The 23,187-nt window shown below is 43.3% G+C and overlaps 1 protein-coding gene and 1 long non-coding RNA gene across 2 annotated transcripts; both read left to right on the top strand.

Moving 5' to 3' along the window:
• LOC100305219 (TAF7 RNA polymerase II, TATA box binding protein (TBP)-associated factor) lies at positions 1 to 14,043 on the top strand. The gene is given in 12 exon segments (NM_001165123.2): positions 1 to 119; positions 304 to 380; positions 685 to 763; positions 1,221 to 1,354; positions 1,707 to 1,827; positions 1,974 to 2,032; positions 2,483 to 2,555; positions 3,092 to 3,205; positions 6,489 to 6,689; positions 12,391 to 12,503; positions 13,170 to 13,229; positions 13,723 to 14,043. Coding segments are annotated over 12 exon segments (1,116 nt in total). The 5' UTR covers positions 1 to 79; the 3' UTR covers positions 13,768 to 14,043.
• Positions 14,044 to 14,411: 368 nt separating this feature from the next.
• Positions 14,412 to 16,373, top strand: LOC149971607 (uncharacterized). Its single transcript, XR_016491528.1, has 2 exons — positions 14,412 to 14,681; positions 15,483 to 16,373. It is a non-coding gene; the product is annotated as an uncharacterized LOC149971607 (long non-coding RNA).
• The last annotated feature ends 6,814 nt before the right edge of the window (positions 16,374 to 23,187 follow it).

Here is a 23,187-nt window from a genome sequence, read left to right as displayed (position 1 = left end):
GAGTCTTCCGGTTTGCTGTGTTGTTTCTAGCTGTGTGTGCATCGACAAGGCTCTTTATTTTTCATTTCAAGTAGTCACCATGCAGAACAAAAAGACCAAATCGACCTCCAAAATAAAAGGTACGTTTTGTTAACATGTGGAATAGGAGATCGTCCGTCTTCGGTGAAGCTAGCGTAACGTTAACGTGAATAGAAACTCAACCAGACAGCTAACTAGCCAGCTAGCTAACTAACCAGCTAACTAGCTAGATAATCAAACCTACAAAATATGACTATTAATATGTTATTATGCACTGATTTGCAGTGGGGAAGGTCGGTTCGAAAAACAAAGATGATGCACCCCATGAGCTGGAGAGTCAATTTGTCCTGCGGCTGCCTACGGTAAGGAAACATATGGAATACAATGGGATGAGAGCATTTTTGGTTTTGTGTATTTAAAAAAAAAAATAGCCATGTATCTCAAATTCAAAATGATGCTATTTTTTAACCAACTTAGCTACAGAATGAATGTCACCATGATTGATTAATAATTGCCAACCATAATTGAACCTGAGACTCAAACACTCGTTTGCCTGTATTGTACCTTTCTGTGCACCCATATCTTGAAATAAAGGAAATCATACTTGACATGGCATAAACTGTTTCGAGATTGATGTATATCTTGACTGCATGATCTCTGTCAAAGGAATATGCCTCAACAGTGAGATGTATTGCCCAGTCTAGCAGCATGAACCTCAAAGACAGACTCACCATTGAACTGCACGGTAGGTATTGAGCCTTCATGTCTTGTTAGTTCAAGTGTACCTTGTTGTTTTCATGGAATGGTCCTAACTGTTCACTCACAATATTACCATCTGCCGCAAAGGACGTTGGTCACACTCTGTAATGTAGAACGTTAGGCTTTGTCATTTGCATAATTCAAATCAAGGATAAGGTAAATTGGCCTCATTAATCATGCTAATGAAGCAACTTGAAATTAAAGTAGAGAGAGAACCTTGTTTAACCCTGGTGCTCATTTAACATTTTTTGGTTCAGAAGCAGTTATACCAGCATCACATTACAGAATGGCCATTCCTTCCCAAGAAAGCACCTATTGCCAACATAAGGATGAAATCATAGAAGTAGGATAATAACAACGGACATTCAAGTAAACCTGTGATAGGTGACCAGTAGTCAAATTATTTTTCTATGTGTGAAATGACATCATATGATGTTCTGCAGCTGATGGTCGTCATGGCATCGTGAGAGTGGATCGTGTACCTTTGGCGTGTAAACTGGTGGATCTGCCCTGCATCCTGGAGTCTCTGAAAACAGTGGACAAGAAGACCTTCTATAAGACTGCTGACGTCTGTCAGGTAGGACAGGAAGGATGCTCTCATACAAGCATCATATAGGAGTAGAATGGTGTATGAAGTCTCCAGACCAGTTGTCTTTGGCTGCAGTGTCTGCTCTAAGGTTTAGAATGCCCTGTTCCTGTATGACATTTCAGTCATTTAACAGACGCTCTTATCCAGAGCAACTTACAGGAGCAATAAGGGTTCAGTGCCTTGCTCAAGGGCACGCCGAGAGATTTTTCACCTAGTCGGCTCAGGGATTAGAACCAGGGATGATTGATAATGACCTCACATAATGTTGGTTTATATATTTTCAAGCATTCTATAAGGTCGATATATTCATTGCTCTTTGACCCTGTTCTGTGTGGGGTAGATGCTGGTGTGCACGTTGGATGGAGACCTCTATCCTCCCTTAGAGGAACCCACCGGTACTGTGGACCCCAAGAAGAAGAAGGACAAAGACAAGGACAAGAAGTTTGTGTGGAACCATGGCAGTAAGTAGAACTATATCCCCTCTGTATTGAAATATGCTGAGTAGCACTTTGCAGCCCGCAGAGACTTATCTTCAAGCCTCAGCCAATCTGCAAGTTTCCTTTCTGACGGTTCTGTTAACTTTAAATCATGATGTTTTGGTCTCCAGTCACCTGTCCTCTAAAGAACACAAGGAAGAGAAGATTCAGGAAGACGGCAAAAAAGAAGGTACTGACATCTTGTGTTTCCCCTAGAGCTCTCTTTCCCCCTCATCTTGTGAATATTTTCTTCAGATGATGTCGGGTTCTCGTCCCCGGCCCTTAATTCAAACAACACATTTACATTTCATAAAAGACGAACTGCAGCGGATGTAAAAACTAAGATTTACATAAAAAATAAAGGCCTTCCATCTTCATTTGCCCCAAAGGTTTGCAAGAGAGCAATCTAACTCTCTGCTTTGATCCAAGTGACAGAGAGCGAGTGAGAGGAAAGATTCCTACTTTGTCTTTTGAATAAATCTTCTTTAAGGTGCAACACCATATCGGTTTGGCTCGCTGTTCTTAATCGCTAATGTGTTTGCTGGCACATGGCCAGCCATTCGCTAGGGGTGTGTGTGGGTGTGGGGGTGGGTGGGTAGTCTGGAGGCATGAAGTAAGTCTAACCTGATTTCCTCTGCAGTACATCGAGTCTCCCGACGTGGAGAAGGAGGTGAAGAGATTACTGAGCACGGACGCAGAGGCCGTTAGTGTCCGTATCCTTTTAGCTCACTCACTGGGGCAAACGCACACACACACACACACACACACACTGTCTCTAACGCTGCACCAAACCGTCACCAGATATTGCGGTACCCTTTTATACATGCACTGTAAATGACACACAACACATCCAATAGCTGTTGACCAGCGGGGGCCCTACTCTGCTGGGCCTCACTTGAACTGACTCCTGCTAACGTGTTAATGTGAGACCTGCACACCAACACCTTCGTCAATAAGCACCGTGATGAAATGATAAAGCAGGAGGAACCATTCCCCAGGGCGTTGATGTAAATGAGAATGTGTTCTCGGTCAACTTACCTGGTGGGGGGGGGATGAGCACAGAACATGGGACAGCATTAACATCGGAGTGCATCTCCCTTAGTGTAGATTTCAATGGGCGGTGGTACATGTTAATATGTCCTTGTAGGCCCATAGGGAAGCCAGTTGTGAGTAGCTGGAACGTGACATAACTTAATGAAAGCAGTGAGGTAGTGTTTGGTGTACACCGTTTCCCTAACTTGGCGTTCAGGCTGGGAGGTGATAGCTGAGGATGAGACCAAGGAGGCAGACAACCACGGCTCTCTGGCCAACCTGGACTCATCACCTGGGACATCGGGACACAAGATGGGGCATGGTTCCTCAGGTAAGCACCATGGAAGTGGGCAAAATGTAGTAATACTATAATATGATCATTTAGCAGATGTGAAGGTTCCGTGCAGAGTGACTCTGTTAACTTAGTCCAGATATTGAATACATGTATTATGTTTGGAATGAGAGCCATAACTGATATTACAGGCTCCTACCACCTTAGGGCCATCACACCCACACAGAAGTTAGAACATACAGTATGCCACATAGCCTTTCACTGCTCCAACGCAGTACAGTAGTACAGTAGGCCCTAGTGCAGGGTTTCCCAGGGTTTCCCTGTTTTGGCCCACAACCCTATTTAGGTATCACATTTTTTTGCGACCCCCCCCCCCCCCCACACCATGTAAAAAAAAAAAGCGATGTCATCAATGGCCAATGTTAACTTTTTTAATTGGGGCTATGACAATATTACAAATCAGTCAGAGTACTTTTGACAGTAGTTTAATTTATTTTTATTTAACCTTCATTTAATCTGAAGGAAGTATGGTTTGAAGTGACTGAAATGCATCAGAAAGGTCTTGGGATGTTCAGAAGATCATCAGACAATCATTTTGTTTGATCTTGATGTTCTTTTCCCCCCAGTCTGATTTAGTGCCTGGTCTTGTCCACTCTGTTCTAATGAGGCTTGTTGGGTTTTGTAAAGAGTAACAGAAGACACATACGTGTTCCTGAGAGTCTAACCTTTCAGTGATGGGGTCATAATATGTAGTTTAAACCAATCAAAAGATGGTGTCACATTTGTAGGGAGAAAACAGAAACCGCTCTGTTTATCACAGTCACATCTAGCGGCTACCGGAGGTTACTGACATAACCACGGTTTTATGAACCAAACAAGATTATGATTAATTTTTTACGTTTCTCTCGCGACCCCTAGTTTGGGAAACGCTGCTATAGCTTGTTCTCCATCTTTTTAAATAGTGAGCCAACATGTTTTCAGCACTTATTTCCCTGACTGATTCAAACTTGTTTTACTTGCGCTCTCGTCTCTGCAACAGACATACAGTTCCCTCAGAAAGTATTCACACCCTTGACTTTTTCCATTTTTATTTTTTTGTCACAGCCTGAATTTAAAATGGATTCAATTTACAATTTTGTGTCACTGGCCTACACACAATACCCCATAATGTCAAAGTGGAATAATTATTTGACATTTTTGAAACAAATTAATAAAAAAGGGAAAGCTGAAATGTCTTGAGTCAATATTTTGTAGCTTAAAGCCGTGTCGTGTCTTTACTATCATTAAATTGAAGACATCGTTTCATCAAAGATTCTCTGTAATTACTATTACACGATTAGACTGATTAATCATGTAATCGTAATTAACTAGGAAGTCGGGGCACCAAGGAAAATATTCAGATTACAAAGTTATCATTTCCTAAAATAACTTTTCAGATATTTTACATCTGAACAAATAGTCTTCTGATTAATGAATTATTTACTTTACCTCACGTTAGTCTCATTCCAAACGTCGTAAATTGTTGGTTATCTGCACGAACCCAGTCTTCACTATGAGTCATCCATACATCAATTGTCTTAAATCATTTATTTACTAACTAAGTAATTCACAGAAATATATATAAATTAACAAACAAAGTAAAAATGGTAACAAGAAATGACAGGGGAATGTGCCCTAGTGGGCTGAACCGGAATGGCGGCTTGTTGTACAAAAGGGGAGTCAGCTGAGAAGTCACTACAGAGTGATAATTATAAAAATTGAAATGTTAATCCATGAACGCTCACTCATTCGGGAACAATTGCAATCAATATATATATTTACGCTCAGTGTGTCGTCTTGATCTCTGTTGAAAAGTTTTCTTTTGTAGAATTGTCCGTCTCTCTCTCTCTCTGTCGTGGTTAAAGTGGGTAGTTCAGAGTGACATTTATTCATGTTGTTGTAGAATGGATGTATCGGCGGTTGTCGTTCTTCACGTTCAATGATACCAAATTCCTAGCTGCAGACTAGTAATCAATATCAAAGACTTGTTCTTATTCTGTCAGTATCGATAGTCTAAGAGTTTAACCACGTGGTATAGATTCAGCAATGGTCTACAACCTTTGTACACCTGTGATTGAGAGAAACATGGTCTGGTGATAATTTCTCAAAGTTGGGTTTTATTCGGAATTGCAGAAAAGGGCTGTCCCAGGATGCCTGACCCTAACTGGGCTCAGGGGCGGTCCTCCGATTTAGTTCAATTCAAAAGGGAATTGGAGTTTCCTTCATTAAACAGTCCAAAATCACATCACACAATTTTACAAACAGTATCATACTCACTCATTCATCTTATACAACAATTAGATGTAAACCTCATATCTGAGGCTATTATATAAACAGCGTTATGGCAATGTGGCCACACCGTCTGCCATGAGCCTCATGGGAACATAAATGTTGTTCGGACCTCAAGTTCTGAGAGGTGGAAGAAATTCCTTTGTTCTCTATGAAAATTCACTCAGTCTCTTATACTGTGTGTCCATGAGGCAGGGTCTTCTCAGGAATTTATGACCTCTCTCTGACCACAGCAGCCTAGTTGAAGGAGGCAGGGAGAGGGGGATGGGTTTGCTGTACCCAAAGAGCGCAACGTCATGACAGCGGCAATCAGCAGTTGAAACGATAGTGTGCTCTGGAGTAATGAACCACTCTCAAATTCATAGACATAGGTATGGTTGCAAAGACTGGCCATCTGTGATATCAAAATGATAGCTTGATCATGTTGTGAGTGTTTGTTTACATTTACTTTGTTTACAGGCATTGGTGTTAAACAAGCTTGTATTTTGGTTTCTCATGGAGTATGACAGTTGCGCTAATGAGGCATTTATAAGTTATATTCTTCAAGAATCATTGTGTACATATCATTCATTCATTTATAGGTCTAAAATGTATGTACAGTAGCTACTGCGTATTGCTCCTTTAAACCATTTAAAAGATAGAGACATATTTGTAGGTAGAAAACAGAATACTCTGTTTATTACAGCCACATCTAGCAGCTTACCGGAGGTTACTGACGTTTTCCCGGTTTTATGAACCAAGTGCGAATTTATCTATTTTGAATTTTTTGATTTTTTTTTTTTGCCGCAGTCCCATTTTCAAATTAGGTGACCACACATGGGGTCCAGACCCCTAGTTTGGGAAAAGCTGCCTTGGTGTTTCTAAAACTGTCCTAAAGGGAGGACTGTGTTTTGTTGGTGAGGAGTGGTCACAGTAAGAAGACTGAATTATTATTATTATTATTATTTGTTTAGATATTTTATTTGACAATGTGAAAATCAATGTTTTCTTCCAGCCCAACGTGACGAGCTGAGGGAGATCTTCAACGACATCAGCAGCAGCAGCGATGATGAGGAGGACGAGGGGGACCTTCGTCATGAGGACGAGGACCTGAACATCATGGACATGGAGGAAGACCTGGTTAGACAGCTCCAAGACAAACTCAACGAGTCATCAGACGGTGCTCGGGACGAGGCAGACAGGAACAACCAGATAGGTGAGGCCGGAGGGAGAAGAGGGGTGGTGGAAAGAGAAAGAAGGGCAACGGAGAGTGGGCGAGTTTGTTTTTCATCGCCGGGGCGATTGGGGGGTTGAAGTCATAGATATTAAGAGATTGGCACACCGTCCCCATGTTGGCACAACATGTTCCTTTGCAATAACATTGTTATTTCTATTTATTATAAGTGAAGTGTGATTGTTTTGTAATTGGTATAAACATGGCGCTTGTCTACAGTATTGGAATAGCAGCCAATGTGGGGAGAGGAGGAGCGGGGAGATGTGGCTGTAATAGCAGAACAGAAGCACAGAGTACGGACAGACAATAAGAGGGCCTCAAATCACATGAAACACTCTCATTGTCCCCATGTCAAAACGGACGAAGGCGAAGTGAGCTTGAGTTGGAATGAAGCTGAGTTTTCTAGGTCAGAGAGACATCTCCCTCCCTCCCCCATATCCCTTCATCTCCAGTTATATCCCCATTCAGAAGACGGACAGGTACTCGCTCTCTCCTCCTGGGGCTGGTTCAGCCACTGTGCTTTCTCTGACAGCTCACTGGCTTACATGGAACCGTCTGTCACACAGCCAACACTGCACCCCCGTCCTGCAGCTCTCCCGACAGACTCTTGTAGGGCTGCATCTTTCAAAGTCTGGCTGTGGCCGTCGACACGTAGTGCTTGTAATGAGGACCATGGCATCTGAAAAAGGGTTTTCAATCCATACTGACTGTGTGGGATGATGTTAGCTAAGACGGTGGCTCATTGTGCATTAGGTTTTGATTGAATTGAATGGAAGCCACATGACCACTGTTCCTTAGTAATACGAGCCCCTGTGGACCAGAGAATGAGAGCAGTCTGTTCTATTCCTTCTATTTCTATCGAGCAGACAGCTAACATTCACCACAGTCACTTAGCCTGGTCTTATATTCACTTTAAATTGGCCTATTGCACACTTTAAAACCCAAAGATCAAATCAGGGTCTGTAGTGACGCCTCTAGCACTGAGATGCAGTGCCTTATACCACCTTAGACCACTGTGCCATCTCAATAGTCTCACAACGTTTCATCTTTTTTTTAATATCCTGAACAAAAATCTAAACGCAACATGTAAAGTTTTGGTCCCATATTTTATGAGCTGAAATAAAATATCCCAGAAATGTTCCACATGCACAAAAATCGTATTTCTAAAAAAATCTTCCTGTTAGTGAGAATTTCTCCTTTGCCAAGATAATCCATCCAACTGACAAGTGTGGTATATCAAGAAGCTGATTAAACAGCATGATCATTACACAAGTAACTTTGTGCTAGGAACAAAAAAAATGGCATTTCTAAAATGTGCCGTTTTGTCACACAACACAATGCCATCTGTATGTAGGCGAGCAGATTGCTGATGTCAACGTTGTGAACAGAGTGCCCCGTGGTGGTGGGGTTTTGGTATGGGCAGGCAGGCGTAAGCTACGCACAACAAACACGATTGCATTTTATTGACTACAATTTGAATGCACCGAGATACCGTGACGAGATCATGAGGCCCAAGGTATCTGTGACCAACATATATGCATATATGTCATGTGAAAATCCATAGATTAGGGCCTAATGAATTTATTTCAATTGACTGATTTCCTCATGAACTATAACAAGTATTTGGTCACCTACAAACAAGCAAGATTTCTGGCTCTCACAGACCTGTAACTTCTTCTTTAAGAGGCTCCTCTGTCCTCCACTCGTTATCTGTATTAATGACACCTGTTTGAACTTGTTATCAGTATAAAAGACAAACAGTCACACTCCAAACTCCACTATGGCCAAGACCAAAGAGCTGTCAAAGGACACCAGAAACTAAATTGTAGACCTGCACCAGGCTGGGAAGACTGAATCTGCAATAGGTAAGCAGCTTGGTTTGAAGAAATCAACTGTGGGAGCAATTATTAGGAAATGGAAGACATACAAGACCACTGATAATCTCCCTCGATCTGGGGCTCCAAACAAGATCTCACCCCGAGGGGGCAAAATGATCACAAGAACGGTGAGCAAAAATCCCAGAACCACACGGGGGGACCTAGTGAATGACCTGCAGAGAGCTGGGACCAAAGTAACAAAGCCTACCATCAGTAACACACTACGCCGCCAGGGACTCAAATCCTGCAGTGCCAGACGTGTCCCCCTGCTTAAGCCAGTACATGTCCAGGCCCGTCTGAAGTTTGCTAGAGAGCATTTGGATGATCCAGAAGAAGATTGGGAGAATGTCATATGGTCAGATGAAACCAAAATATAACTTTTTGGTAAAAACTCAACTCGTCGTGTTTGGAGGACAAAGAATGCTGAGTTGCATCCAAAGAACACCATACCTACTGTGAAGCATGGGGGTGGAAACATCATGCTTTGGGGCTGTTTTTCTGCAAAGGGACCAGGACGACTGATCCTTCTAAAGGAAAGAATGAATGGGGCCATGTATCGTGAGATTTTGAGTGAAAACCTCCTTCCATCAGCAAGGGCATTGAAGTTGAAACGTGGCTGGGTCTTTCAGCATGACAATGATCCCAAACACACCACCCGGGCAACGAAGGAGTGGCTTCGTAAGAAGCATTTCAAGGTCCAGGAGTGGCCTAGCCAGTCTCCAGATCTCAACCCCATAGAAAATCTTTGGAGGGAGTTGAAAGTCTGTGTTGCCCAGCAACAGCCCCAAAACATCACTGCTCTAGAGGAGATCTGCATGGATGAATGGGCCAAAATACCAGCAACAGTGTGTGAAAACCTTGTGAAGACTTACAGAAAACGTTTAACCTCTGTCATTGCCAACAAAGGGTATATAACAAAGTATTGAGATAAACTTTTGTTATTGACCAAATACTTATTTTCCACCATCATTTGCAAATAAATTCATTAAAAATCCTACAATGTGATTTTCTGGATTTTCTTTTCTCATTTTGTTTGTCATAGTTGAAGTGTACATATGATGAAAATTACAGGCCTCTCTCATCTTTTTAAGTGGGAGAACTTGCACAATTGGTGGATGACTAAATACTTTTTTGCCCCACTGTATATATTGTATACAAAACATCCACATACAGAGGCACGCCAACATCCACTCTATCATCCAGGCCCACAGCCCAGTCTCCAGCGCCCGTATCACTCTCCGCCACATGGCCTCAAACTGCACCATCTTGTTCCTCTCTGTTGCCCACGCACTTAACATTTAAATAATAAAGCATTTGGACGATGGAGGATTGGTTGATTTCCAATTAAGCATACGCTTTTTTCAAGATGATATGAGAAAAGTATTGTCTAAGTCAGCAGGTTTCTCACTACACCCCCATATGCCATGTCTTGAAATATGTAGACAGACGGATTAAAAGTTAATGTACATTGTAATACTACTGACAGCCAACGTTCTAACTCCGCCCATAACTTTTGGATTTTATAGTATTCCCAGAAGGCATCCATTATTTAGTCATGGTTCATTTTACACTTAAGTCATGACTCTGCCTTTGTGCTGTAGAATTGGTGATTTCTGTCTCTTGTATAATCAATTCTATACATTAGTTTGTGCTGGATTGAGCGTAGATTTTCATTACCTGGAATTTCGTTAGTTCCAACATTCCCTCCATCCTGTGCAAATATCAGTTATTATTTAAGTCTTGGTTCCAATAGTTTATATTTTTTTTTATATCTTAACTCATGAATATCATTTTCTTACTCAGATAGGGTTTCTTCAAAATTACCCTGATGTCCAACAGATTTCAAATGGACATTTCTTGATATGAAACATTTAAGTTGCATGTTTGAAAATATTTACACTATCGTTCAACAGTTTGGGGTCACTTAGAAATGTCCTTGTTTAAATAATAATAATAATAATAATAATAATAATTGTCCTTGATCAGAAATACAGTGTAGACACTGTTAATGTTGTAAATGACTATTGTAGCTGGAAATGGCTGACAAGTCCTCAACTGGCAGCTTCATTAAATAGTACCCACAAAACACCAGTTTCAACGTCAACAGTGAAGAGGTGACTCCAGGATCCTGTCCTTCTAGGCAGAGTTCCTCTGTCCAATGTCTGTTTTATCTGCATAGAAGGCCAGCATTCCGGAGTCGCCTCTTCACTGTTGACGTTGAGACTGGTGTTTTGTGGGTACTATTTAATGAAGCTGCCAGTTGAGGACTTGTGAGGCATCCATTTCTCAAACTAGACACTCTAATGTACTTGTCCTCTTGCTCAGTTGTGCACCAGGGCCTCCCACTCCTCTTTCTATTCTGGTTAGAGCCAGTTTGCTCTGTGCTGTGAAGGGAGTATTACACAGCGTTGTATGAAATCTTCAGTTTCTTGGCAATTTCTCGCATGGAATAGCCTTCGTTTCTCAGACCAAGAATAGACTGACGAGTTTCAGAAGAAAGTTCTTAGTTTCTGGCCATTTTGAGCCTGTAATCGAACCCACAAATGCTGATGCTCCAGATACTCAACTAGTCTAAAGAAGGTCAGTTTTATTGCTTCTTTAATCAGAACAACAGTTTTCAGCTGTGCTAACATAATTGCAAAAGGGTTTTCTAATGATCAATTGGCATTTTAAAGTGATAATCTTGGATTAGCTAACACAACGTGTCATTGGAACACAGGAGTGATGGTTTCTGATAATGGGCCTTTGTACACCTATGTAGATATTCCGTTCAAAAACAGCCGTTTCAACCTACAATAGTCATTTACAACATGAACAATGTCTACACTCTATTTCTGAACAATTTGATGTTATTTGAATGGGCAAAAAATGTGTTTTTTTTCCAAAAACAAGGACATTTCGAAGGGACCCCAAACTTCTGAACGGTGGTGTACATTGGTCACTCCACTTTTTTAATTCTGTAATGGAAATAAATCAATTTCCTATGACCAAGTGTTTTAGGGAGTGTTATTGGTTCTTGTGGAATAAGTAACATTTTCTTCCATATCGTTGTAGTGTTCATAACTATGAAGTTGTTCATGTGCTTAGCTTTATCCTTAGAAAATAGACACGTCAAAATATTCTGGGGATGAGCATGCTAATCTTCAATATGTTGTTTTAGTGCGTTTAACGATGACGCAAGTAAAAGCCCTGGGTGGCCGCTTCTCAATGTCTCCTTTTCCATCATTCACACTCAAATTAAGGAGTTGGAAGAAGGAAGCTTGTCTTCTGTGTATTCTGATCAGTGCAGGTCAAAGAGAGGAAGCCCTGTTTTTTTTTTTTTTTTTTTCATTTGGGCCTGTAGCAAATGGCTGGTCTTGGCTGTGTGTGGAAGAGTCAGTTGGTTGAATCTCCATACGAGTTGCCTCCTTTCAGGTTTTCCTTTCCCTGCTTCCTATGTATCTTAAATTGACGCATGTCTTGTGGTAGGCGTCCAGCGTATTGTTTTCACTCTAATGTAGGTTAAAGGAAGAGCTATCTTTCTGTGTTTTTTCTACTTCTTCATTAGTCCACTATTGATACGGTCCCGACATGTTTTGCATGTCAGCAATCAAGTTCAAGATATAGGACTTTCAAAATGCAAATTGTAACTTGAACATTTTGGGACGAATGAAGAACATTCAAAAAAGCTCTCCTTTTTAGTGTGGGTTATTCCTTTTTAAAGAGTGGCGACGAGCAGAGGAATACACTTGATACTATGGAGATATTAAGTAGACTGTGTGTTTTGTGACAGAAGATGGGAATGGTTCCTCTGTCTGTTCCTGTAGTGATGGAGTACCAGATGCAGATAGACGGTGTGAAGGCCAAGCTGAAGGAGACGCGCGCCCGCAAGAAACAACAGGAGGACCTCATCATGAAGGTGGAGAACCAGGCCCTGAAGGTGAATTATAGACACACACAACTTTTGACATTACGTTTGATTCATTCAGCAGACTGAGACGACCACAAAGGCCGATTCATAAATAAGGCCTTCAAAAACAAGTCTTAGTAGCAGGCTCATATTCACACTTTCACTCAAACACACACACACCGACACACACTCTCTCACTCTCACACACACAGACACACCGAGGCAACCTTGGAGGGAGAAGTCTTTATGTGGAATATAACCCCTCTAAGCGACTGAGTGTAAAACTTCCCAAACTCAGACCGCATAAAGAAGGCATAAATATTACATTTCCACCATCAGCCCTTTGGGGAGGGGGGGGAGCATTAAAAAATCATTGTTCCGCCAACTGCTCTTCGGGGACAGATTTACAACGTGTGGGACACGGGTGGGGACAGATTTATTTTTTTACCATGTCGTTTCAGCTCTTTGCTCGGCTGGCCGGGCCTGGCTGTGATCTATCTTTCACCGTTATTATCACAGCCACAGGAAAAGGTCACGGTTGTCTGACTGGCATTCCAAATGGCCTTTCTGTCAGATGGAAGAGACGCTCGCTAGGAAATGGCAGCACACTGAAATTTCAAACATCAAAACAAGCGAAGGGAACTGTCTAATGACTGAACCCTTATTTTGTTTTTCCTCCCCCTCTTCTTTCTGCAGAACCGCTTTCAGGCTCTGCTTAATGAAATTATCCACCAGGAGGAGAGAGAGATGGAGCAGGTAACGTTGTCTGAGGAAGACGGGAAAGGATATTTTAAAACTGCATCAGTTTATGACCTCTTGTTTGGTTATGAGTTATAAATGTAATGAATTATTGTCTTTGGTATCAAGCAGCATTTGCTGTAAAGGTGCAACTACGCTGCTTGAATAAGAGCGACAAACTAACCGAAACATGTTTGTTTGTAAGAACTGCTATTGTTTTCCTCTAGTGACTGAACATCCCTACACATCCCACTTTTAGAAGTATACGGGTGGTCTTTATAGCCAACATCCAAGCCAATTGGTTTATTCAATCTTAATTTGGATTGTCAAGAACTCCTAACACCAATCTGAGTATCTGATTCAACTTGTCTGTCTTCACATCAGCTTGGTTTGCTGTTTGTATTGACAAATTAATAATGTTGGAAGATGTGTTAATCATCCACTTAGCCTACCAATTACAGCCTGGCATTCGGCATCAACCGATCTCTGCTCCGTTTCTCTGTTCCAACAGCTGGCCTCGCTTCAGGAGCAGCTGGACTCGCTGATCGAAAAGTGACCCAAGTGACCAGCAGGGGGCAGCCAAGTGTCAAATAGGCGCAGTGAGAACCATGGGGGAAGAGCGAAGAAGCATCTGCCACCTCTGACAGCCCTCCTCAGTGACATGCTGTGTCATTACATTATACATTTTCCCTTTAGCCTCCAGACATCATGATTCATTTTTATTTTCTATTGTTCCTATTTTAATTCTGGGATGTTGTCATGTTAGTAGGATTATAGAATGAGGGTTGTCTGTCTGCTACTCTGTATGAATAAACACTTTGTTTTACCATTCAATCGTGTGTCTGTGTTTGACATTTTCTAGTGTCTTACTTCATCTGAGTGACCATACCTATTACATACTAAGTCATCAACCCTGTTGACTGGACAGTCGTCTCCTATATCCTCTCTGATTACCCTTCTAACTTCTAGAAAGATTTTCTTCCACTCCACAGTCTTCCACATCTCTCTCTACCTCACCCTCACATGTTCCTCTGGTCACCCGCCTCTGGCTTCTTACAGGGGATTATTTTGAGGATTGGGGGGGGGGGGGGGGGGGGGGATTAGCACACTCAGATTAAAATGGCCATCTCCAAAACTCTGGTAATCCAGCCATCTGTCAGAGAGCAGGAGGGATGCCCCGGGCTGCAGCAGGACGCCAACACAAACAATCCCGCCTCACTAGGCTAATTAGGGAGAGCAGGAGAGTGAGAGGAGAAAGACACACACTGGGAAGTGGCACACGCTCCACTGCCTTTCTCCCAGAGCCTGCAGTGTAGCCCCATGGTATGAAATACACCTTTATACCTTCTGACAGTTTACAGAAAAGGAGGTTTGGTCCCGAAATGGAGGAGATGTACCTACTGAACAGCCAAGAAGAACGTTCTGGCTGGAGGGACTGGCCACATGCCATGCTTAACGCCGGGGACCAAGGTAACACCCTGCATTTGTGAATGCATCGATTCCTTATAGGGCAATACTTTTGATTAGGGCCAGCATATAGTGCTCTGGTCAACAGTAGCATCGTATATACCGTACGGAATCGGTTGCCATTTCAGAAAACGCTGAACCCTAGTTATGCCTAGGGTTTAATGTGTGGAGGAAACGATGCAATGTATAATTAGCATTGTGTAGTAATTAATACTTCACAGACTGATTCATATTTTTAGAGAGCATTGTATCTCTCTGCCTACCTCAATTAGACTCTGTTGAATAATTCATGCAAGCAATTAAAATATTCTGTATCTGAGCATAACACACCACAAACATTTGGTCAACAAAATTGCTACACAGCGTATTGGCATCTGTGGGGTTTGAACAGTCGCGGACCAGTGTGTTCGTGCACGGGCTTTGTGGTACTGATCTATGGCTGATGACGTCCCTAACCACACACAGACACCTCACCACATCCAGCCATATGGCCCCGGGCCTGAAGTCCAAGGATGACAAAGATTTTCCGGGACAATGCCAACATGAATATCTGGCCCGTTCCCCAATTGTGTTCTGTGCTGCTCCCATTCTGTCGAGGAGCCTCCCACTCGGTTCCACACAGTTCAAACTCAACAGAATTGAGTTGAGGGTCAGCCAGAGTCCATAAACACACCCCAAATGACACTGTGTGTGCATGTGTGTGTGTTGACAGTGGAACGTTCTGGAACATATGACAACAGCCTCCTCTCCTCTGCTCTGTTCTACCACCTAATCCCCACTCTCTATCCCCCCCCCTCCCTCTAGACGCTGTGGGACAACTTTGAGCGCAGGGTGATTGACGACAGTCATAAAACCAAAGTGCCGGCACTAGATTTTTGTGGGGAAGATGTTCAAGATGGAGGTGTGGGAGAAGCTGCTGACCTCCATGAGGATCGGAGAGGTGGCCGAGTTCTGGTGTGATGCCGTTGTGAGTCCAGCGTCCGTTCAATCAAATACTCACACACAACGTACCTTGACTGGCACAGACACACACACAACGTACCTTGACTGGCACAGACACACACACAACGTACCTTGACTGGCACAGACACACACACAACGTACCTTGACTGGCACAGACACACACACAACGTACCTTGACTGGCACAGACACACACACAACGTACCTTGACTGGCACAGACACACACACACAACGTACCTTGACTGGCACAGACACACACACTTTCCCCGACCCGAGGTGAAACAGAGGTCAGAGTCAGAAGACTCAGGGACTTTCAATTTTCTGGTAATTAGTGTTCACTGGGATGGGGGAGGAATCTGCTCCTCTCCTCATTCTCATGCAGATGAAGCAGCCTCCGGTGGCCACCTACATGCTCTTGTTAAAAACTGAAACAAATAAATATTTTTTGTGAGCCTCAATTTCTCTATTTCTCTCTCCATCTGGAGAAACAAAGAGTAGGAAGCGTTTGCAAGTCAAATGGGGCTATTGATTGTGTTTTATTAGTTTAGGGCCGCTGCTTCAGCAACCAGCAATGGCAAGGTGTTCCAGTCTCAAGTCAACTCACATTTTATTTGCCACGCGCTTCGTAAACAACAGGTGTAGACTAACAGTGAAATGCTTAATTACGGGTCCTTTTCCAACAATGCAGAGTTAAAGACTAAGAGGAATAAATAGACAGAGAATAACAAATAAATAGTCAAAATAACATGGCTACAGTATAAACAGGAAATAGCAGTACTGAGTCTGTGGAGGGGTACGAGGTAATAACATGGCTACAGTATAAACAGGAAGTAGCAGTACTGAGTCTGTGGAGGGGTACGAGGTAATAACATGGCTACAGTATAAACAGGAAGTAGCAGTACTGAGTCTGTGGAGGGGTACGAGGTAATAACATGACTAGAGTATAAACAGGGAGTAGCAGTACTGAGTCGATGTGGAGGGGTACGAGGTAATAACATGACTAGAGTATAAACAGGGAGTAGCAGTACTGAGTCTGTGGAGGGGTACGAGGTAATAACATGGCTAGAGTATAAACAGGGAGTAGCAGTACTGAGTCTGTGGAGGGGTACGAGGTAATAACATGACTACAGTATAAACAGGGAGTAGCAGTACTGAGTCTGTGGAGGGGTACGAGGTAATAACATGACTAGAGTATAAACAGGGAGTAGCAGTACTGAGTCGATGTGGAGGGGTACGAGGTAATAACATGGCTACAGTATAAACAGGGAGTAGCAGTACTGATTCTGTGGAGGGGTACGAGGTAATAACATGGCTACAGTATAAACAGGGAGTAGCAGTACTGAGTCTGTGGAGGGGTACGAGGTAATAACATGGCTACAGTATAAACAGGGAGTAGCAGTACTGAGTCGATGTGGATGGGTACGAAGTAATAACATGTCTAGAGTATAAACAGGGAGTAGCAGTACTGAGTCTGTGGATGGGTACGAGGTAAAAACATGGCTACAGTATAAACAGGGAGTCGTAGTACTGAGTCGATGTGGAGGGGTACGAGGTAATAACATGGCTAGAGTATAAACAGGGAGTAGCAGTACGGAGTCGATGTGGAGGGGTACGAGGTAATAACATGGCTAGAGTATAAACAGGGAGTAGCAGTACGGAGTCTGTGGAGGGGTACGAGGTAATAACATGACTACAGTATAAACAGGGAGTAGCAGTACTGAGTCTGTGGAGGGGTACGAGGTAATAACATGACTAGAGTATAAACAGGGAGTAGCAGTACTGAGTCGATGTGGAGGGGTACGAGGTAATAACATGGCTACAGTATAAACAGGGAGTAGCAGTACTGATTCTGTGGAGGGGTACGAGGTAATAACATGACTAGAGTATAAACAGGGAGTAGCAGTACTGAGTCTGTGGAGGGGTACGAGGTAATAACATGACTACAGTATAAACAGGGAGTAGCAGTACTGAGTCTGTGGAGGGGTACGAGGTAATAACATGACTAGAGTATAAACAGGGAGTAGCAGTACTGAGTCGATGTGGAGGGGTACGAGGTAATAACATGGCTACAGTATAAACAGGGAGTAGCAGTACTGATTCTGTGGAGGGGTACGAGGTAATAACATGGCTACAGTATAAACAGGGAGTAGCAGTACTGAGTCTGTGGAGGGGTACGAGGTAATAACATGGCTACAGTATAAACAGGGAGTAGCAGTACTGAGTCGATGTGGATGGGTACGAGGTAATAACATGGCTAGAGTATAAACAGGGAGTAGCAGTACTGAGTCGATGTGGAGGGGTACGAGGTAATAACATGGCTACAGTATAAACAGGGAGTAGCAGTACTGAGTCTGTGGAGGGGTACGAGGTAATAACATGGCTGGAGTATAAACAGGGAGTAGCAGTACTGAGTCTGTGGAGGGGTACGAGGTAATAACATGGCTAGAGTATAAACAGGGAGTAGCAGTACTGAGTCTGTGGAGGGGTACGAGGTAATAACATGGCTAGAGTATAAACAGGGAGTAGCAGTACTGAGTTGATGTGGATGGGTACGAGGTAATAACATGGCTAGAGTATAAACAGGGAGTAGCAGTACTGAGTCGATGTGGGGTGGTACGAGGTAATAACATGGCTGGAGTATAAACAGGGAGTAGCAGTACTGAGTCTGTGGAGGGGTATGAGGTAATAACATGGCTAGAGTATAAACAGGGAGTAGCAGTACTGAGTCTGTGGAGGGGTACGAGGTAATAACATGGCTACAGTATAAACAGGGAGTAGCAGTACTGAGTCGATGTGGATGGGTACGAAGTAATAACATGTCTAGAGTATAAACAGGGAGTAGCAGTACTGAGTCTGTGGATGGGTACGAGGTAATAACATGGCTAGAGTATAAACAGGGAGTAGCAGTACTGAGTCGATGTGGAGGGGTACGAGGTAATAACATGGCTAGAGTATAAACAGGGAGTAGCAGTACTGAGTCGATGTGGAGGGGTACGAGGTAATAACATGGCTAGAGTATAAACACGGAGTAGCAGTACTGAGTCTGTGGAGGGGTACGAGGTAATAACATGGCTAGAGTATAAACAGGGAGTAGCAGTACTGAGTCTGTGGAGGGGTACGAGGTAATAACATGACTAGAGTATAAACACGGAGTAGCAGTACTGAGTCTGTGGAGGGGTACGAGGTAATAACATGACTAGAGTATAAACAGGGAGTAGCAGTACTGAGTCGATGTGGAGGGGTACGAGGTAATAACATGGCTACAGTATAAACAGGGAGTACCAGTACTGAGTCGATGTGGAGGGGTACAAGGTAATAACATGGCTAGAGTATAAACAGGGAGTAGCAGTACTGAGTCTGTGGAGGGGTACGAGGTAATAACATGGCTAGAGTATAAACAGGGAGTAGCAGTACTGAGTCGATGTGGATGGGTATGAGGTAATAACATGGCTAGAGTATAAACAGGGAGTAGCAGTACTGAGTCGATGTGGAGGGGTACGAGGTAATAACATGGCTACAGTATAAACAGGGAGTACCATTACTGAGTCGATGTGGAGGGGTACGAGGTAATAACATGGCTAGAGTATAAACAGGGAGTAGCAGTACTGAGTCTGTGGAGGGGTACGAGGTAATAGCATGGCTAGAGTATAAACAGGGAGTAGCAGTACTGAGTCGATGTGGATGGGTACGAGGTAATAACATGGCTAGAGTATAAACAGGGAGTAGCAGTACTGAGTCTGTGGAGGGGTATGAGGTAATAACATGGCTAGTGTATAAACAGGGAGTAGCAGTACTGAGTCGATGTGGAGGGGTACGAGGTAATAACATGGCTAGAGTATAAACAGGGAGTAGCAGTACTGAGTCTGTGGAGGGGTACGAGGTAATAACATGGCTAGAGTATAAACAGGGAGTAGCAGTACTGAGTTGATGTGGATGGGTACGAGGTAATAACATGGCTAGAGTATAAACAGGGAGTAGCAGTACTGAGTCGATGTGGGGTGGTACGAGGTAATAACATGGCTGGAGTATAAACAGGGAGTAGCAGTACTGAGTCTGTGGAGGGGTATGAGGTAATAACATGGCTAGAGTATAAACAGGGAGTAGCAGTACTGAGTCTGTGGAGGGGTACGAGGTAATAACATGGCTACAGTATAAACAGGGAGTAGCAGTACTGAGTCGATGTGGATGGGTACGAAGTAATAACATGTCTAGAGTATAAACAGGGAGTAGCAGTACTGAGTCTGTGGATGGGTACGAGGTAATAACATGGCTAGAGTATAAACAGGGAGTAGCAGTACTGAGTCGATGTGGAGGGGTACGAGGTAATAACATGGCTAGAGTATAAACAGGGAGTAGCAGTACTGAGTCGATGTGGAGGGGTACGAGGTAATAACATGGCTAGAGTATAAACACGGAGTAGCAGTACTGAGTCTGTGGAGGGGTACGAGGTAATAACATGGCTAGAGTATAAACAGGGAGTAGCAGTACTGAGTCTGTGGAGGGGTACGAGGTAATAACATGACTAGAGTATAAACACGGAGTAGCAGTACTGAGTCTGTGGAGGGGTACGAGGTAATAACATGACTAGAGTATAAACAGGGAGTAGCAGTACTGAGTCGATGTGGAGGGGTACGAGGTAATAACATGGCTACAGTATAAACAGGGAGTACCAGTACTGAGTCGATGTGGAGGGGTACAAGGTAATAACATGGCTAGAGTATAAACAGGGAGTAGCAGTACTGAGTCTGTGGAGGGGTACGAGGTAATAACATGGCTAGAGTATAAACAGGGAGTAGCAGTACTGAGTCGATGTGGATGGGTATGAGGTAATAACATGGCTAGAGTATAAACAGGGAGTAGCAGTACTGAGTCGATGTGGAGGGGTACGAGGTAATAACATGGCTACAGTATAAACAGGGAGTACCATTACTGAGTCGATGTGGAGGGGTACGAGGTAATAACATGGCTAGAGTATAAACAGGGAGTAGCAGTACTGAGTCTGTGGAGGGGTACGAGGTAATAGCATGGCTAGAGTATAAACAGGGAGTAGCAGTACTGAGTCGATGTGGATGGGTACGAGGTAATAACATGGCTAGAGTATAAACAGGGAGTAGCAGTACTGAGTCTGTGGAGGGGTATGAGGTAATAACATGGCTAGTGTATAAACAGGGAGTAGCAGTACTGAGTCGATGTGGAGGGGTACGAGGTAATAACATGGCTAGAGTATAAACAGGGAGTAGCAGAGCTGAGTCGATGTGGAGGGGTACGAGGTAATAACATGGCTAGAGTATAAACAGGGTGTAGCAGTACTGAGTCTGTGGAGGGGTACGAGGTAATAACATGGCTAGAGTATAAACACGGAGTAGCAGTACTGAGTCTGTGGAGGGGTACGAGGTAATAACATGGCTAGAGTATAAACAGGGAGTAGCAGAGCTGAGTCGATGTGGAGGGGTACGAGGTAATAACATGGCTAGAGTATAAACAGGGAGTAGCAGTGCTGAGTCGATGTGGAGCGGTACGAGGTAATAACATGGCTAGAGTATAAACAGGGAGTAGCAGTACTGAGTCGATGTGGAGGGGTACGAGGTAATAACATGGCTAGAGTATAAACGGAGTAGCAGTACTGAGTCAATGTGGAGGGGTACGAGGTAATAACATGGCTAGAGTATAAACAGGGAGTAGCAGTACTGAGTCGATGTGGAGGTGTACGAGGTAATAACATGACTAGAGTATAAACAGGGAGTAGCAGTACTGAGTCGATGTGGAGGGGTACGAGGTAATAACATGACTAGAGTATAAACAGGGAGTACCAGTACTGAGTCGATGTGGAGGGGTACGAGGTAATTTAGGTAGTTATGTACATATAGGTAGGGGTAAAGTGACTAGGCAACTAGATAGATAATAGACAGCAGCAGCAGCTTATGTGGTGAAAGTGTGTGGTGTCAGTATGCATCTGTGCGCGTGTTATGTGTGTGTGGGCGTATGTAGTGTGTGTGTGTATGTGTGTGTTTTAGTCTCAGTGTAAGCATGTATGAGTATGTAGGTTGAATCCAGTGTGTCAATTCAGAAACTATCAAGCGCTATGATGAAACTGGCTCTCAAGAGGACCGCTACAGGAAAGGAAGACCCAGAGTTACCTCTGCTGCAGAGGATATGTTCATTAGAGTTACCAGCTTCAGAAATTGCAACCCAAATAAATTTCACAGAGTTCAAGTAACAGACACATCTTAACATCAACAGTTCAGAGGAGACTGTGTGAATCAGGCCTTCATGGTTGAATTGCTGCAAAGAAACAACTACTAATGGACACCAATAAGAAGAAGAGACTTGCTTGCGCCAAGAAGCATGAGCTATGGACGTTAGACCGGTGGAAATCTGTCCTTTGGTCTGATGAGTCCAAATTTGCGATTTTTGGTTCCAACCGCCATGTCTTTGTGAGACGCAGAGTAGGTGAACGGATGATCTCCGCATGTGTGGTTCCCACCGTGAAGCATGGAGGAGGAGGTGTGATGGGGTGGGGGTGATTTCTGGTCACACTGTCAGTGACTTATTTAGAATTCAAGGCACACTTAACCTGCATGGCTACTTCAGCACTCTGTAGTGATACGCCATCCTATCTGGTTTGCACTTAGTGGGAATTTCAATTGTTTTTCAACAGTACAATGACCCAACACACCTCCAGGCTGTGTAAGGGCTATTTGACCAAGAAGGAAAGTGATGGAGTGCTACATCAGATGACCTGGCCTCCACAATCACCCGACCTCAACCCAATTGAGATGGTTTGAGATGAGTTGGACCGCAGAGTGAAGGAAAAGCAGCCAGCAATTGCTCAGAATATGTGGGACCTCCTTCAAGACTGTTGGAAAAGCATTCCAGGTCAAACTGGTTGAGAGAATGCCAAGAGTGTGCAAAGCTGTCATCAAGGCAAAGGTTGGCTCCTTTGAAGAATCTCAAATCTGAATATACATGTATATTTTGATTTGTTTAACACTTTTTTTGGTTACTACATAATTCCATGTGTTATTTCATAGTTTTGATGTCTTCACTATTAGTCTACAATGTAGAAAATAGTAATATGAAGAAAAACACTTGAATGAGTAGGTGTGTCCAAACTTTTGACTGGTACTGTATATATAGGGGTAAGGTGACTAGGCATCAGGATATATGATAAACAGAGAAGCTGCAGCGTAAATGATGATAGTATGTGAGTGTGTGTAGAGTCAGTATAAAGATCTGTGGGTGTTATGTATGTGTTGGAATGTCAGTGTGTGCGAGTGTGTAGAGTTCTGTGAGTGTGCATAAAGACACAAATTAAAATAAAATACAAGGGTCAACTCAGACTGGTACCGCTTGCCATGCAGAAGCATAGATAACTGTTTATGGCTTGGTGGCTGGAGTCTTTAATCATTTTCTGGGCTTTCCTTCCACACCACCTGGTATAGAGGTCCTGGATGGCAGGGAGCTCGGCCCCAGTGATGTACTGCGCTGTCCGCACCCCCCTCTGTAGCAACATGCAATTGAGGGCGGTGCTGTTGCCATACCAAGCA

Source organism: Oncorhynchus mykiss, chromosome 25 (assembly GCF_057628025.1).
Source record: "Oncorhynchus mykiss isolate SJ-2025 chromosome 25, ASM5762802v1, whole genome shotgun sequence".
NCBI classification, from domain to species: Eukaryota; Metazoa; Chordata; class Actinopteri; order Salmoniformes; family Salmonidae; genus Oncorhynchus; species Oncorhynchus mykiss.
Note: the sequence above shows the minus strand (reverse complement) of the source record. Positions and strands in the feature narration are given on the sequence as shown.